Here is a 12122-nt window from a genome sequence, read left to right as displayed (position 1 = left end):
GTAAACTTGGAGAATTGGGCCTCACCGATGAAATTCTAAATCGTTATGATGCTACGTATCAAGGCTTAGTTAAAATTATCTCGGATATTCGAACCGTGTGTCCTTTGTTGGCGTTTGCACGCGCTCAAATCAACGTACCATTCTACGTGGTTACTCAAACGGGCGGCGATCATACGATTGCCGATGCTGATGCCGATATTCAAGCGATTTTGGGTCGATATGAACCAAAAGATTACCTACAACGACAATATACATCAGCCATACAAAAGCTTTTCTATCATTATGTAGCGAACGGTGAACTCAACAAATATGAACCACGAAAACCAGTGTTGGAAATTGGTCAAGATGTGTTTGCGGTCGAGAATTATCCAAATTGTGATTTCTGGATTAACAAAGATATTGTACCCAAATATCAACGAATCGATTAATTTTCATATCATTCGTATGAATAACTTTTCAAAGCGCACAGTCAACATTATTAAATTGTACCAAGTGCTTCTACACACAAAAAACAAGTAGTCAATATATTGTTCACTTTAGATCAGAGGATTGCCTTAATCACTCCATATTGATTGATTAGATAGCGTTTACTCATCACATTCAAGTTATGACACGCTTTTGGCATTTATAATTAGGCAAATTTTTAAGTGGAAAAGAAGGAAAATATTTAGTAGAAAATGGAGAAATGCATCAAAAATGAAAAACAAATTAGTAATCAATGTCGAGAGAGTATATTACCTTTAAATGGTTTACCAACTAATATATATGTGCCTTGTCTCAATCTACGTAAAATAACTATACAAATATACAAATTGTTCTGGAATGAAATAATATCATACCATAATCTACCTCATAAAAACGGACCTCAATTTTGATAAAAATTAATATATAATGTGCACGGATATTTATTACGAAATATAATTTATCCACTGAGATTATTCGATATTATTATATATAGATTGTGAAATTAAATAAGAAATTGACCTCTTGTGGCTTTGTTTAAAATTCTTCGAATTATTTTTCTTTACTTTCGCCTAGAAGGAATTTCAAGGCCAAAAATAAGTAAGTATTCATGTTATTAGCAAAAAAAAACACTCAAGTGATAAGAATACCCAGGGAATGGGATGCGATATTTTATCTGCCTTTTGCTCTTCAAACCTTTGTTTACTCTTCAAATTCGACATTTTGGAAAACGACTAATTAAGAACCGAAATTATTCACGCTGGAGGTTGAAAAAATCCCACATTTGCCTTTAAAAGTAGGATAAACTACATTGTTGAACAAAGAGAAAAAAAACTCGATTCTACCTTATTCATTGGAATTTATTATCATCTCATTTATAACTGTAAGTTGTAAGAAAAACAAACTGGTAAAAAAACTTAAGCTTACCAAGACATATCTTGCAGTCAATTCTTAATAGTAAATCTTATCGTGATAACTTAGGGCTTGAGCGTATTTATTTCTCGCGAACAATTTATCAAAAAAGAAATGTGAATACACCGACAATTACATCGGAAGAGAATTAAAAGAAAAATACTGCTGAAAACGCTTTTAGACGGAATTCATTTGGAATATTCTGCATTTATGTTCGCTGAGAGTGGCCAAATATGAGCTGTTATCCAAGTACACCGGGCACATGTCCAGAACATCTTCATCAATATTAAATCCTTGCATTTTGGTGCCGTTCTTTGAACTCCATATGCTCACCGTCTTCATGTCTTGTAAGTAGTTTGCAACAAGTGAGTCGTTTCCAATGTTTATCTGTGTGCTACGTACCAACTTAGGCTGTATTCGGGATCCAAGTATTGTGCATTCGACACGCAATACTGTCGTTTGATCGATTTTTGTCAATCTAGCCACAATAAGGCGTGCTTGTGGATATCTTCCGAGGCGAGTTGCAATCAATAGTAGACCGTTTTGTTCGTTAAAATTAATCGATACGAATGGCCCTTCAACTACTAATTTTGTTTGTTCGATACGCTCCGATGCGGTATATTCATAGAACCATAAGCTGGTCAATTTACAAACGATAAAACCGCCAAAACGAAATTCATTTGATACCGGAATGGGTTCGATGCCAATGACCGGAGATAGATCACCGGGTGTTTTTAGCTCTTCGACAGGTGCCAAACAATTTCGAACATCGTAAATGTATGTGATGCCTTGCTGTGAGCCAATGTGCAGGTAGCGCGGACGAACTTTATCGAATGATGTTGCCCATATTTTTTGATTTTCCGATGGTGTTATTGTTGTGATCGAATTATGATTGGTAACACTATAGATATATGCGTTTGTATCTTGTGATGCTGCTGCTAAAAATTCTTCGTCGGTATCGAGTGATAAATCACGAATTGGATTGGCTGATATGCGAAAATAAAGTGTTGGCTGAAAATCGTGTGCTCTGACAAAGCGTACACCATAACCCTGAAATAATGTAACTGACGATTTTTGTGAGACCATCAATGTTTTAATACGTCGACCATATGTCATTGCTCGGCAGCCTCCTTCTCGATTCAGGTCGATGTTCTTGAGCATCGCCATTTTGTACATTATATCTCGGTGCGTTGACGTTTGCGGTGCATCGTTGAATATTCCAAATTTCTTTATTTTATTAAATTCAATTTGAAGTTTTGAATATTCTTCATTGCGAACAGCCAGTTCAAGTTTGATTGCGCTTAATGTGCTTTGTAGTTCAACATTCTTTGACTTTTCGGCTTCGAGTAGGTCTTGTAGGCGATATTCTTCACTTTTGTCGGCAACAACAATACGTTTTGCATATAATGGGCGGAGATCACGAGGTGCTGCTTTATTTTTACATGTCGGGCAACATTTCGCTTGTGGTGCACATTCATGAATCCATCTAACAATTTTGTTTTGAACAATGAGTTATCTAGGGTCATGATGAAATGTTTGCTTTAATTGATTTATACCTTCGAATACAGCTGTCTCCAAATAGATGGCCACATTTCAACGATACCAAACGATGCTCTCCTTTCGATTCCCATGAATCTAAGCAAATCGAACATGTTGATCCGTCGTCATCGTCATCGTTTAGACGTGGTGGTGGTGCCTTCTTTGGTGAGTCTGATTTTCGAGATTGTGACCTAAAATCGAGTTTTTGTGTTAGTTTGTGATCTCCATTGTTGTGTATTCAACATTTACATCACTTTCACAAAAAAAAAAAAAAAATCAAAAATTACCTTTTACGCTTTTTTCGATTTGGTGTGAGATCTGCATCATTACCCGATTCAACTGGTCCCACTTCAACTAGTTCGTTTTCTACATTAACTAGACGTTCCACATAAACTTGTTGGTCATTGCGATTTATACTCAAATCATTGTCTGCTGCATTTATTTCTCCGGGTTGAACAATTATCATTTCAATGTGTCTCGATATAACGCTTGTTTCGATCGGTTCAGAAATGGCTTCATTTCCCGTTTCATTGCTTCCTAATTTATAGAAAACAAATAATCAACCATAATTCATTGAGTATAGAACAAAAGAAAGATCCATTCAACATGATAAAAATGGCATCACAAAAACTACGAACCTTCACTATCCATATTTGTTTCAAGTACATTTAGTTGAATTTCAATGTTACATTCGATTTATACAATCCAAAGAAATTGAATTTTTGACACAAAAATCATCAGCAACTATATCTTATTTCACCAGTTCAAATTTATACACAACAAATGATCCAATTGATTTATATAATTGTTTATTTAAAATAGCCACAAAATCAAACCACTGGCAACAAAAATTTCATTGTTCAGATATTCGTAGCAATGTTTGGTGACAGAGATAGAATAACAACAAAGCATAATTTGATGTGCTTTAGCATGGTCAAAATGAAAACAAAGCAACAACGTTGACTTGACTAATACACAAAAGCAGCATAGAACGTACCCATTTCGACGCATTGAATCAATGCATAAAACGAACCAATTCAAAAGTTATTCTAACTTACAAATCAAATTGCATTCTTTTTTTATTCATTTCATCGAAATTCATATTTCAATTTCTTTTCTAAACAAAAAATATGAATAAGTTGATTTTTTTTAAATAATTTATATAAACCAAACATATGTGATGGTCTTATATATATGTATGGACGTTTGACAGCTGTCAATGGTGTTGCACGTGAATATTGCACATAAAGTACAACATCATTTCTCGGATAATCTACAATTATTTGTGCAAGTGGAACAGAGATCTCAGCAAATATGGGCACTGTGAATAATAATGTAACAAATGCAAGCGACCACGATTTAGGCGATAATCTCAAAGTTTTAGTGCAAAATGACCAGATCCAAGAGCTACAGACGATAATTCGCGATAGGTAATCGAAATGCGATTCAACACAATTGCATTTCAAAGTGAACGAAATGCTTTGCCAGAATAAAACTCGATCATAAAATGAACATGATTTCTTTTCTCTCAGGAATACAAGCAGAAGTGATTTCATATTTTATGCGGATCGTTTAATCCGGCTAGTCATTGAAGAGAGTTTAAATCAATTGCCATATTCAGATTGTTCCGTTGTGACGCCAACTGGTGCCATTTATGATGGTTTGAAGTACGAATGCAAAATAAATTCTGTTTAAATTGTTTATAACAAAGAGAAAAAAAAAACACTAATCGATTTGCATTAGGTACCAGTCAGGCAATTGCGGTGTGTCCATTGTTCGTTCCGGTGAGGCAATGGAACAAGGATTACGTGATTGTTGTCGATCAATTCGCATTGGAAAAATTCTAGTCGAATCGGATGCCGAAACACATGTTGCCAAAGTAGTTTATGCACGTTTTCCCGACGACATTGCAAAACGTCAAGTTTTACTTATGTATCCTATTATGTCGACTGGCAATACGGTTGTCCAGGCGGTTAATGTTTTGAAGGAGCACGGTGTAAAAGAGTCATCAATTATTTTATCAAATCTATTTTGTACTCCGCAAGCGGCCAAAACAATATGCACCGCTTTTCCGGATATGAAAATTCTCACGTCAGAGCTTCATCCAGTTGCACCAAATCATTTTGGACAACGATACTTTGGTACAGATTAAGCACATTTACTTAAGCAAAACAAAACAAAAAATAAATAAATCAACCAGTCATACCAACGACATTGACATCGATCAACAACAATGTTTCATCCAAAATCATAACATTAATTTATAAGTATCGATAACATTGTATTTATATTTGTATAAAACAGAGTATTGCTCAACGCTGCTGCCATCCACAGCATATTAAAATATTTGGCTGAGAATGCGTCGTCCGTCGCATGTGAATGTACGTAGCAGTTTACACATCACAGCGAACAAGAATGAATGCATTGTTCTCTTCACGATTATGTCACTCAAAACATTCAAACGATTGTATAGAGAACAATGCAATGTATTGTACCTTCGCATGCGACGGACGACGCATTCTCAGCAAAATATTTTAATATGTTGTGGATGGCAGCAGCGCTGAGCAATACTCTGGTATAAAACATTTATCATCTAATCAAAGTAACATAACTTACTAATGCTACATGTGATGATATTTCATTTTCTACATTCACATCTGTTTGCGCAGCACTAATAAATTGTATTGTGAACGGATTCATTTAAATTGCATTTCAGCCATATTCAAATCAAAATCACTGCATTCATAAACTATATACCAAATTCGTTTTTTTAAATTTCATTTTAACATAATACTCGAATTAATTGCTGCAACAGTCACTTTTTATTTGAATTTGATACTAAATTAATCAATGAATCGAAATAATTAAGAAATCAATTGCATGAATTCAAAAATCATAAAACATAAACAGAACATTGTGTTTTTTAAGAGTCATGTCGAACAGGAACCAAATCGAATTAAGTCAATTTTAAAATTGTGAAATGAATTTATTGTTTTATTAAATATTTTTCTTGTACAATGTATTAAATTCACCGTTCTGTGTGAATTTGCACAAAAAATCAATGAAATTTATTTGTTTTCTTTTTATTACTTATAAAGTGTTTAAGAAAAAACTTTTGTTTATCGATGATTTTTAGTCTTACATCTCCATGGCATGCTCGTCATGTGAAGTACCTACACAATAATAAACAACAGCAACAATACATACATTAAATTGACTGTAGAATGAGTTAACTGAAATGGTTTGGTAACCATTCATAGAATGAGTTACCAATTCAAATGAATTTACCATTTCCATTCTCGGCATTTAGATTTTCTGGAATGTTACCGGATTGTAATATTCGTGTGAGCCGTTCAACCTCATGCAACGATGTTGCATTCTTGATTGCATCTCGAATTCTTTGAACATCTTCAGCAGATGTGGTTGAAACTAGAAATATGAAAAAAAAAAAATCGAAATCATCAATTAATTACAGTAGCCATACTTGCTTTGTTCATTGAAATTGTCGTTTACACGCAACAATGTGTGTTTAAAATATATAAATTTACCCTTTGAATTGTTTGCATCAGCCGATGGATTTTCGGCTGCTGCTTTTGCTTTCTTTGCAATCTCTTTCAGTAGTTCTTTTCCTTTTTTACTTCTAAACAGTTCAACAGCGGCTTGTCGATCTTTTTGTCGAATTTTACGGAAATCCAAGAGTCGTAGCTTTGGAAATCTATCACAAATAGAACGGAACAAGTTCAAATGTCAAGAATCAACTATCGATATAAATATGTTGGCATTTACTCACTTATAGGCAACGTATTCACGATAGTGAGCATCTGTTGTGATTGGGTTGGTGAGTAGTGAAAGCGTTTCAAGTTTGGTAAGTGACAAAAGTGCATCTAAATCACTAAAATCCTGAATATTATTTCCTGTTAAAATAAGACTCTCCAAATTTGGTAAGAATTCATGTAAATTATCTGCTATCCGGCTGTAAAACAATAACAAAATCAAATCGTTAACAAAATCTATGTTGCAAGCATTGAATATAACATACACAATACGATTGTTGTTTAGAAGCAAGCATTTGATTCGTGGCAGATATGGAAAACCATCCAAACGACGCAAATCGTTGTCAGAGAAATCAATTGTATCGAACTGATCAAGTGTGGCGCCCATATTTTCAATTTGTGGTATTTTATAACCTACAACGAACAGACAATTTTTTCAACATTTCAGTGTGTGTATTTTTTTTTAAATAGAAAAACTAATACAATTTTGGATGAGAATTAGAAAGCATCACAAAACAACATAACCTTTAATTTGTGTACAAATGTAAAATATTCTTACCGCGCAGATCCAGTTCACGATCTCGGCATGGATTTATGTACTGCATCGATGCATTTATTAATTCGGGCGTTAGCTTAACCATTTTGAACGATTTGTTTCAATAATAAAAATTAAAAATTGATCTCAATGGTTGACAAAACAAACCTACAGCGGCAAATGTCTATCACTGGCAATCGATGCACGCAAAAACATCGAAATGTCAAAACGATTTATGTTTGCGATGAAAACCATGCAATATGCTACATTACCGATGTTTATAATTCATTAAACAATGTGAGAGAGTAAAATATAAATGTGTCAAACTGTTAAAATGTCAATTGTTTACCACTTATCGTGTGATTAATGTAAAATTAACAATGAATTAAGAAAAAAATATTCAATATTTTTGTGAATGATAAAATAAAAAATATTTGCTATTTTGTTTGTAATGATATTGTCATAAATATTGTGTGTATTGATGTGATGTGATTAAAGGTTTCGACGATATCAACCATGGAGCAATCTTATTATTTGGAATTATGTAGTGATCCCATTCGCTTTGATTCAGTTAGCCAATTAACAGATGTATTCTTCGATGATTCAAATAAACAGGTTTGCATTCATCGTTTAAACATTTTGTAAATCAGTATTTATCATATCATCAACATTTTTCCATAAATAAAAATCAGTTGTTTGCTGTACGATCTGGTGGTGCGACTGGAATTACTGTTAAAGGACCAACTGAAAATCAAACGCTCACCTTTTGTATGGATGACAAAGGACCGATGCGTTCGATAAAATTTTCACCCGATAAAAAATTGCTGGCCATTCAAAGAACAGAGAAATGCATTGAATTTATCACATTTGTAAATAATCAACCAAATGTTAACGAAATCATTGTGCATCAAAGTAAAAGTACAATTGTCTATGGATTCGTATGGATACACAACAGAGAAGTTGTATTTATATCAAATACTGGTGTTGAAATTTATACGGTCAATGTGGAGAAAAAACAATTAAAATCGATAAAATCGATGAACTTAACGGTGGATTGGTTTTCATGGTGTCCAACGGGAAATTTAGCGGTGCTTGCATCGAACAAAGGAATGTTACTCACACCAATTCTCATCAAACAGGGCGGCGTTATCACTAGACTACCCAAAATTGAATGTATGCTGGACATTCTGTACTTTGTAAATTCGAAAATATCTAATGTTCTCTGTGTATTCTTTTAGGGAAAAGTGAACACGGCATTCCGGAGAGAGATTTAACGTTAGCAGAAATATATGGCACTTTAGCCATTTTAATATTGAAACCGACCTCCACACGATTGGTTGAAGTTATAATTTATCTATTGAATGGACCAGGTCTTGCTCCAAAAAAATCCCATATTCTTCAATTGGGCCACAGTGGTCGTTTTGCTATGAATATTGTGGATGATTTAATTGTAGTCCATCATCAGGTATTATGACATTCAATAAAAAGAGAGGGGAAACATAAAGATTTTACTAAACTCTTTCGATATCTTTGCTTTAATTTTGAAATTCAGGCTTCGGCTACTTCATTGCTATTTGACATCAAATTAACTACTGGAACGGTTTCAAATAATGATGTTACGTGCCACACACCTATAACACTGGGAAGACCAATTAAACCATTTTCACTGCAAGTTCCAAGCTTGTCGTTGGATGGTAAAACGAAAAATTCACTTAAAAATTCCCTTTCTATTATTAATTAATTCTTTTTCGATTATGTGCGATTATTTTAAATTAATTCTATTCTTTTCTCTTGTGATTCTCTCCTTAGGTAAAACTAAAAATTGTGAATTATGTAAGTGAAAACCCTTTTTTTATATTTGCTCTTTGTTGTCTTTGAAATTTTCATTTTTGATTACATTTTATACTCAGATTCACCGAATTGGGTTTTATTCCAACCAAATATTGTAATTGATGCAAAAATTGGTTGTTTGTGGTATGTAAAACTTCGTCTGGAGTCTCTGTGTAATTTGGTCACCGATCGAGTCAAATTGGTAGAACTCTTACTTAACCGGACAAATGCAAAACTAGTGTTGCTGGGAACACTGAAAGAGATGCTTAGCTATCAATACAATGGAAATCTATTGCCTGTGATTGAAAATGTCTTTGACAAACTGAATGTGGTTTATTCGTAAGTTGATCGACATACAAATGTGAATCATAAGTATATGAAGAAGAATATATTATTATTTTTTTTATCTATGCAGGAGTTGGGTTACAACCGAATTACAAAATATTACAGCACAACCATCATCTGCCAAACAAGTGGCCAAAACAACGACCGTGCCGCGCGTTCTAATCGATCAAAATGATTTATTTGTCAACATTTTTTCGAATTTAAGCGATTCGACCTACATCGGCAAAATAATAATGTTGTACATTACCTCTTTGGCCAAACATAATATTGCTGCACAACATGATATTAGCAAGCTTGTAATCGTTGACTTAGTGCGACGCAAACAATTTGATACATTACAGAATTTAATTAAATTCTCCTTGATTAATGAATCGAAAGTGCTTGCATGTTTTCTACTTTCATTATCGCATGAGCATCCATCTGTTACGCAAATGGCCTTGGATATGCTGCAAAAACTAAACGCAGAAACGGTTTGTATCCAAACATTAAAAATAAGATAATGCAATTTCATTAAACCAAATTTCGTTCCGGTTGTTTGTCATTTCAGATAATAATTGAGGTTCTTTTAGGCCAGGGAAAAATCGTCGAAGCTCTGCGATTGGCCAATTCATTAACAGGAGCCGAAAATTTGTCAGCCCGTAAATACTTAGAAGCTGCAAAGAAAACCAATGATTCAATTGTTTTTTATACGGTTTATACATGGTTTCAGCAGCGCAATATTCGTCAGCGTGGCTCCCCTGACTTCCTTAAAAGTATTATTGAATTTATTAAATGTTTATATTGTTTTCCAAACATTTTCAATTCTGTTACATTTTGTTTACAGCCGAACTCTGTGAAGAATACATAAACCACTACCAAAAATTATACTGTAGTTGATTCACTTCTCATCTGCTCGTGCAATCTTAACGTCTAACCGTTTGGCCGTGCATATTTATCTTCAATTTGGACTTTGTGAGTTCATCTGATTCGACGCATGCAAACAATAGTTTTAACAGAGATATAGTAAACAAAATTATAGTATTTTTATTGGTTTTAACATTTCAATCAAATAAATAATATTTTCACAATCAACCGAAATTCGTTCCTTTTCTTAATATTAAAAATACAATTAAATAATAATTTGTCAACAATTTGAATTGGTACATATTAAATTAATGATTTTGCCACTAAAGCGTGATGTTATTAAATCCATCCGACAAAGAAATGCGAAAAGATATAATTTTAATGGTTAGCTGCGCAACGCTTGAAAATACATGGGCTTTCTTCAGTCATTGACAGTCAGTTCATCGGAAGATATAAGATCATGAGTCAAATTGAAAGTAACTGTGATAATAATCGACAATGATAGCTGGACTGCTGATGACGTCCTTCACTGTTGCCCGTTCCTGTACATCTACAATCATCATTTTTTCAACCAAGTCAACCATATCTTTGTTGCATGGATGTATATGTGGATTGATCGGTGTGTATGCTTTGGTCAATGTGCATCGAATCAATTGGTCCATAGACTGAAACAAAATTCAAAGGTAAAACAAAATTATTACTTATTGAATTGCAATCCGAAAAATTACCTCAACGAATCCGAAAGCTGGCTGTAATGTGCAGAGTTCATATAAAATGCAACCCAGTGCCCAAATGTCTGAAGAAAAAGTATATTGATTGTGAATCAATGTTTCTGGTGCCATATAAATTGGTGAGCCACCTGCTTCCTTAATTTTATTGCATATGAAGATGTTGTCACAGCTGTTGTCACTATAAATAAAAAAAGAAGGATCAGTCAAAACAAAATAGATTTGGGCGCTTCATCTAAAACTTACGTTATTTTCGAAATACCAAAGTCGGCGATTTTTAAATGCTCGTTGTCAAATATTAAAATGTTGCACGGTTTGAGGTCCTGTTTCAAGATGAAAAAAATTAACGGAAAATTGTTGTATCATTTTATAAAAACACAGGTTAACAATTGTGTATGTATTTTTTTTTTCGAAGTCCTACTTACCTTATGTACTACGTTTTTCATATGTAAATATTCGATACCAAGCACCATGTCAATCAGAAATTGTTTAATTTTCTGCAATTAAATTGCATTCTTGTTAAAAATTGGTTTGGAAAAATGTGATTTAAACATCCAAATCGATCGCTCACTTGTTCATCAAAAAATAAATGTTGAGCACAATTTTCCGCAATAATTTTGGACAATGAACCGAATGCTGCATATTCCATGACAATATAAACATATTCGTCGTCAGTTTCAGAACAGAAGTATCCATACATACTGATGATTCGTGGATGGGCCAGATTTTGTAGCAGATATATTTCGCGCTGAATCATGCCAAGGTGTTTACTTGCCGCATCATCAGATGCATTGTTTAATTTGATCTGTTTGATGCACCGCATATCATTGTTTTGATCCATACACTTGTACACAGTACTGAAAATGTTTATTCATTTGATTGGTGTCGAATAAAATGAGGATTTTTGCTTGATGACTTACCCAAATGTTCCAGTTCCAATGTTTTCAACGACTGTAAAACCGCATTCATCCATTTTTATTGTTGATTATGCGATAAAATAAGACGAATATAAGGACAATACAAATGAACAACCGACATTCAAATGACCGTGTAATTTTTCGGGAAATCTAGTTTTTTCTTCATAAAATACGTGCTAACGGGTTTTAACAAAAACAATTTTGGAATAAATGAATGCATTAAAAACATCGCACACAT

The 12122-nt window shown here is 33.7% G+C and overlaps 6 protein-coding genes across 7 annotated transcripts in view; 3 read left to right on the top strand and 3 right to left on the bottom strand.

Moving 5' to 3' along the window:
* LOC116338809 (neurotactin) overlaps positions 1-1005 on the top strand; it is a 16836-nt gene extending 15831 nt beyond the window's left edge. Inside the window, exon 4 of the mRNA XM_031764299.1 lies at positions 1-1005. This exon is cut by the window's left edge and continues 460 nt beyond it. Coding sequence (XP_031620159.1) covers positions 1-428 — 428 coding nt within the window. The 3' untranslated portion in view covers positions 429-1005.
* A 299-nt stretch (positions 1006-1304) lies between these two features.
* On the bottom strand, positions 1305-3817 carry LOC116338569 (E3 ubiquitin-protein ligase RFWD3-like). The gene is made up of 4 exons (XM_031763922.1): positions 3552-3817; positions 3201-3450; positions 2931-3104; positions 1305-2860 (listed from the first exon to the last, which is right to left on the bottom strand). Exons 1-4 carry the CDS (start codon positions 3562-3564, stop codon positions 1552-1554), a joined length of 1746 nt encoding a protein of 581 aa, XP_031619782.1. The 5' UTR covers positions 3565-3817; the 3' UTR covers positions 1305-1551.
* A 312-nt stretch (positions 3818-4129) lies between these two features.
* LOC116338526 (uracil phosphoribosyltransferase homolog) lies at positions 4130-5293 on the top strand. Its single transcript, XM_031763856.1, has 3 exons — positions 4130-4343; positions 4446-4580; positions 4657-5293. Exons 1-3 carry the CDS (start codon positions 4228-4230, stop codon positions 5063-5065), a joined length of 660 nt encoding a protein of 219 aa, XP_031619716.1. The 5' UTR covers positions 4130-4227; the 3' UTR covers positions 5066-5293.
* Positions 5294-5874: 581 nt separating this feature from the next.
* On the bottom strand, positions 5875-7432 carry LOC116338525 (probable U2 small nuclear ribonucleoprotein A'). The gene is made up of 6 exons (XM_031763855.1): positions 7246-7432; positions 6953-7100; positions 6704-6886; positions 6462-6628; positions 6202-6342; positions 5875-6086 (listed from the first exon to the last, which is right to left on the bottom strand). Exons 1-6 carry the CDS (start codon positions 7325-7327, stop codon positions 6052-6054), a joined length of 756 nt encoding a protein of 251 aa, XP_031619715.1. The 5' UTR covers positions 7328-7432; the 3' UTR covers positions 5875-6051.
* Positions 7433-7565: 133 nt separating this feature from the next.
* On the top strand, positions 7566-10467 carry LOC116338813 (regulator of MON1-CCZ1 complex). 2 transcript variants are annotated; one of them, XM_031764309.1, is made up of 9 exons: positions 7566-7836; positions 7914-8394; positions 8460-8686; positions 8774-8915; positions 9031-9054; positions 9132-9390; positions 9467-9866; positions 9944-10148; positions 10220-10467. In XM_031764309.1, exons 1-9 carry the CDS (start codon positions 7738-7740, stop codon positions 10270-10272), a joined length of 1890 nt encoding a protein of 629 aa, XP_031620169.1. In that variant the 5' UTR covers positions 7566-7737; the 3' UTR covers positions 10273-10467. The 2 variants fall into 2 exon arrangements, with proteins under 2 accessions (XP_031620169.1, XP_031620170.1); XM_031764310.1 differs by having other exon boundaries at positions 8774-8918; positions 9034-9054.
* LOC116338816 (serine/threonine-protein kinase nekl-2-like) lies at positions 10456-12062 on the bottom strand. Its single transcript, XM_031764312.1, has 6 exons — positions 11888-12062; positions 11539-11824; positions 11393-11464; positions 11214-11290; positions 10968-11148; positions 10456-10904 (listed from the first exon to the last, which is right to left on the bottom strand). The coding sequence occupies exons 1-6, from the start codon at positions 11938-11940 to the stop codon at positions 10698-10700; spliced, it is 876 nt and encodes a 291-aa protein (XP_031620172.1). The 5' UTR covers positions 11941-12062; the 3' UTR covers positions 10456-10697.
* Positions 12063-12122: the final 60 nt, after the last annotated feature.

The sequence above is a fragment of the Contarinia nasturtii genome, unplaced genomic scaffold (genome assembly GCF_009176525.2).
Source record: "Contarinia nasturtii isolate CC-2019 unplaced genomic scaffold, AAFC_CNas_1.1 Cnas_scaffold_414, whole genome shotgun sequence".
Lineage (NCBI taxonomy): Eukaryota > Metazoa > Arthropoda > Insecta > Diptera > Cecidomyiidae > Contarinia > Contarinia nasturtii.
Note: the sequence above shows the minus strand (reverse complement) of the source record. Positions and strands in the feature narration are given on the sequence as shown.

Coding starts and splice junctions, on each gene's coding strand:
- LOC116338813 (XM_031764309.1), top strand. CDS start 7,738: ATGGAGCAATCTTATTATTTGGAATTATGTAGTGATCCCATTCGCTTT. Junction 7,837..7,913: donor TCGATGATTCAAATAAACAG/GTTTGCATTCAT, acceptor AATAAAAATCAG/TTGTTTGCTGTACGATCTGG. Junction 8,395..8,459: donor TAGACTACCCAAAATTGAAT/GTATGCTGGACA, acceptor GTATTCTTTTAG/GGAAAAGTGAACACGGCATT.
- LOC116338526 (XM_031763856.1), top strand. CDS start 4,228: ATGGGCACTGTGAATAATAATGTAACAAATGCAAGCGACCACGATTTA. Junction 4,344..4,445: donor CAGACGATAATTCGCGATAG/GTAATCGAAATG, acceptor CTTTTCTCTCAG/GAATACAAGCAGAAGTGATT. Junction 4,581..4,656: donor GCCATTTATGATGGTTTGAA/GTACGAATGCAA, acceptor GATTTGCATTAG/GTACCAGTCAGGCAATTGCG.
- LOC116338569 (XM_031763922.1), bottom strand. Junction 3,105..3,200: donor AATCGAAAAAAGCGTAAAAG/GTAATTTTTGAT, acceptor ACTCGATTTTAG/GTCACAATCTCGAAAATCAG. Junction 2,861..2,930: donor GGAGACAGCTGTATTCGAAG/GTATAAATCAAT, acceptor CAAAATTGTTAG/ATGGATTCATGAATGTGCAC.
- LOC116338525 (XM_031763855.1), bottom strand. CDS start 7,327: ATGGTTAAGCTAACGCCCGAATTAATAAATGCATCGATGCAGTACATA. Junction 7,101..7,245: donor TCGTGAACTGGATCTGCGCG/GTAAGAATATTT, acceptor TGTTCGTTGTAG/GTTATAAAATACCACAAATT. Junction 6,887..6,952: donor CTAAACAACAATCGTATTGT/GTATGTTATATT, acceptor ATTGTTTTACAG/CCGGATAGCAGATAATTTAC.
- LOC116338816 (XM_031764312.1), bottom strand. CDS start 11,940: ATGGATGAATGCGGTTTTACAGTCGTTGAAAACATTGGAACTGGAACA. Junction 11,465..11,538: donor ATTTATTTTTTGATGAACAA/GTGAGCGATCGA, acceptor ATTTAATTGCAG/AAAATTAAACAATTTCTGAT. Junction 11,291..11,392: donor TGAAAAACGTAGTACATAAG/GTAAGTAGGACT, acceptor ATCTTGAAACAG/GACCTCAAACCGTGCAACAT.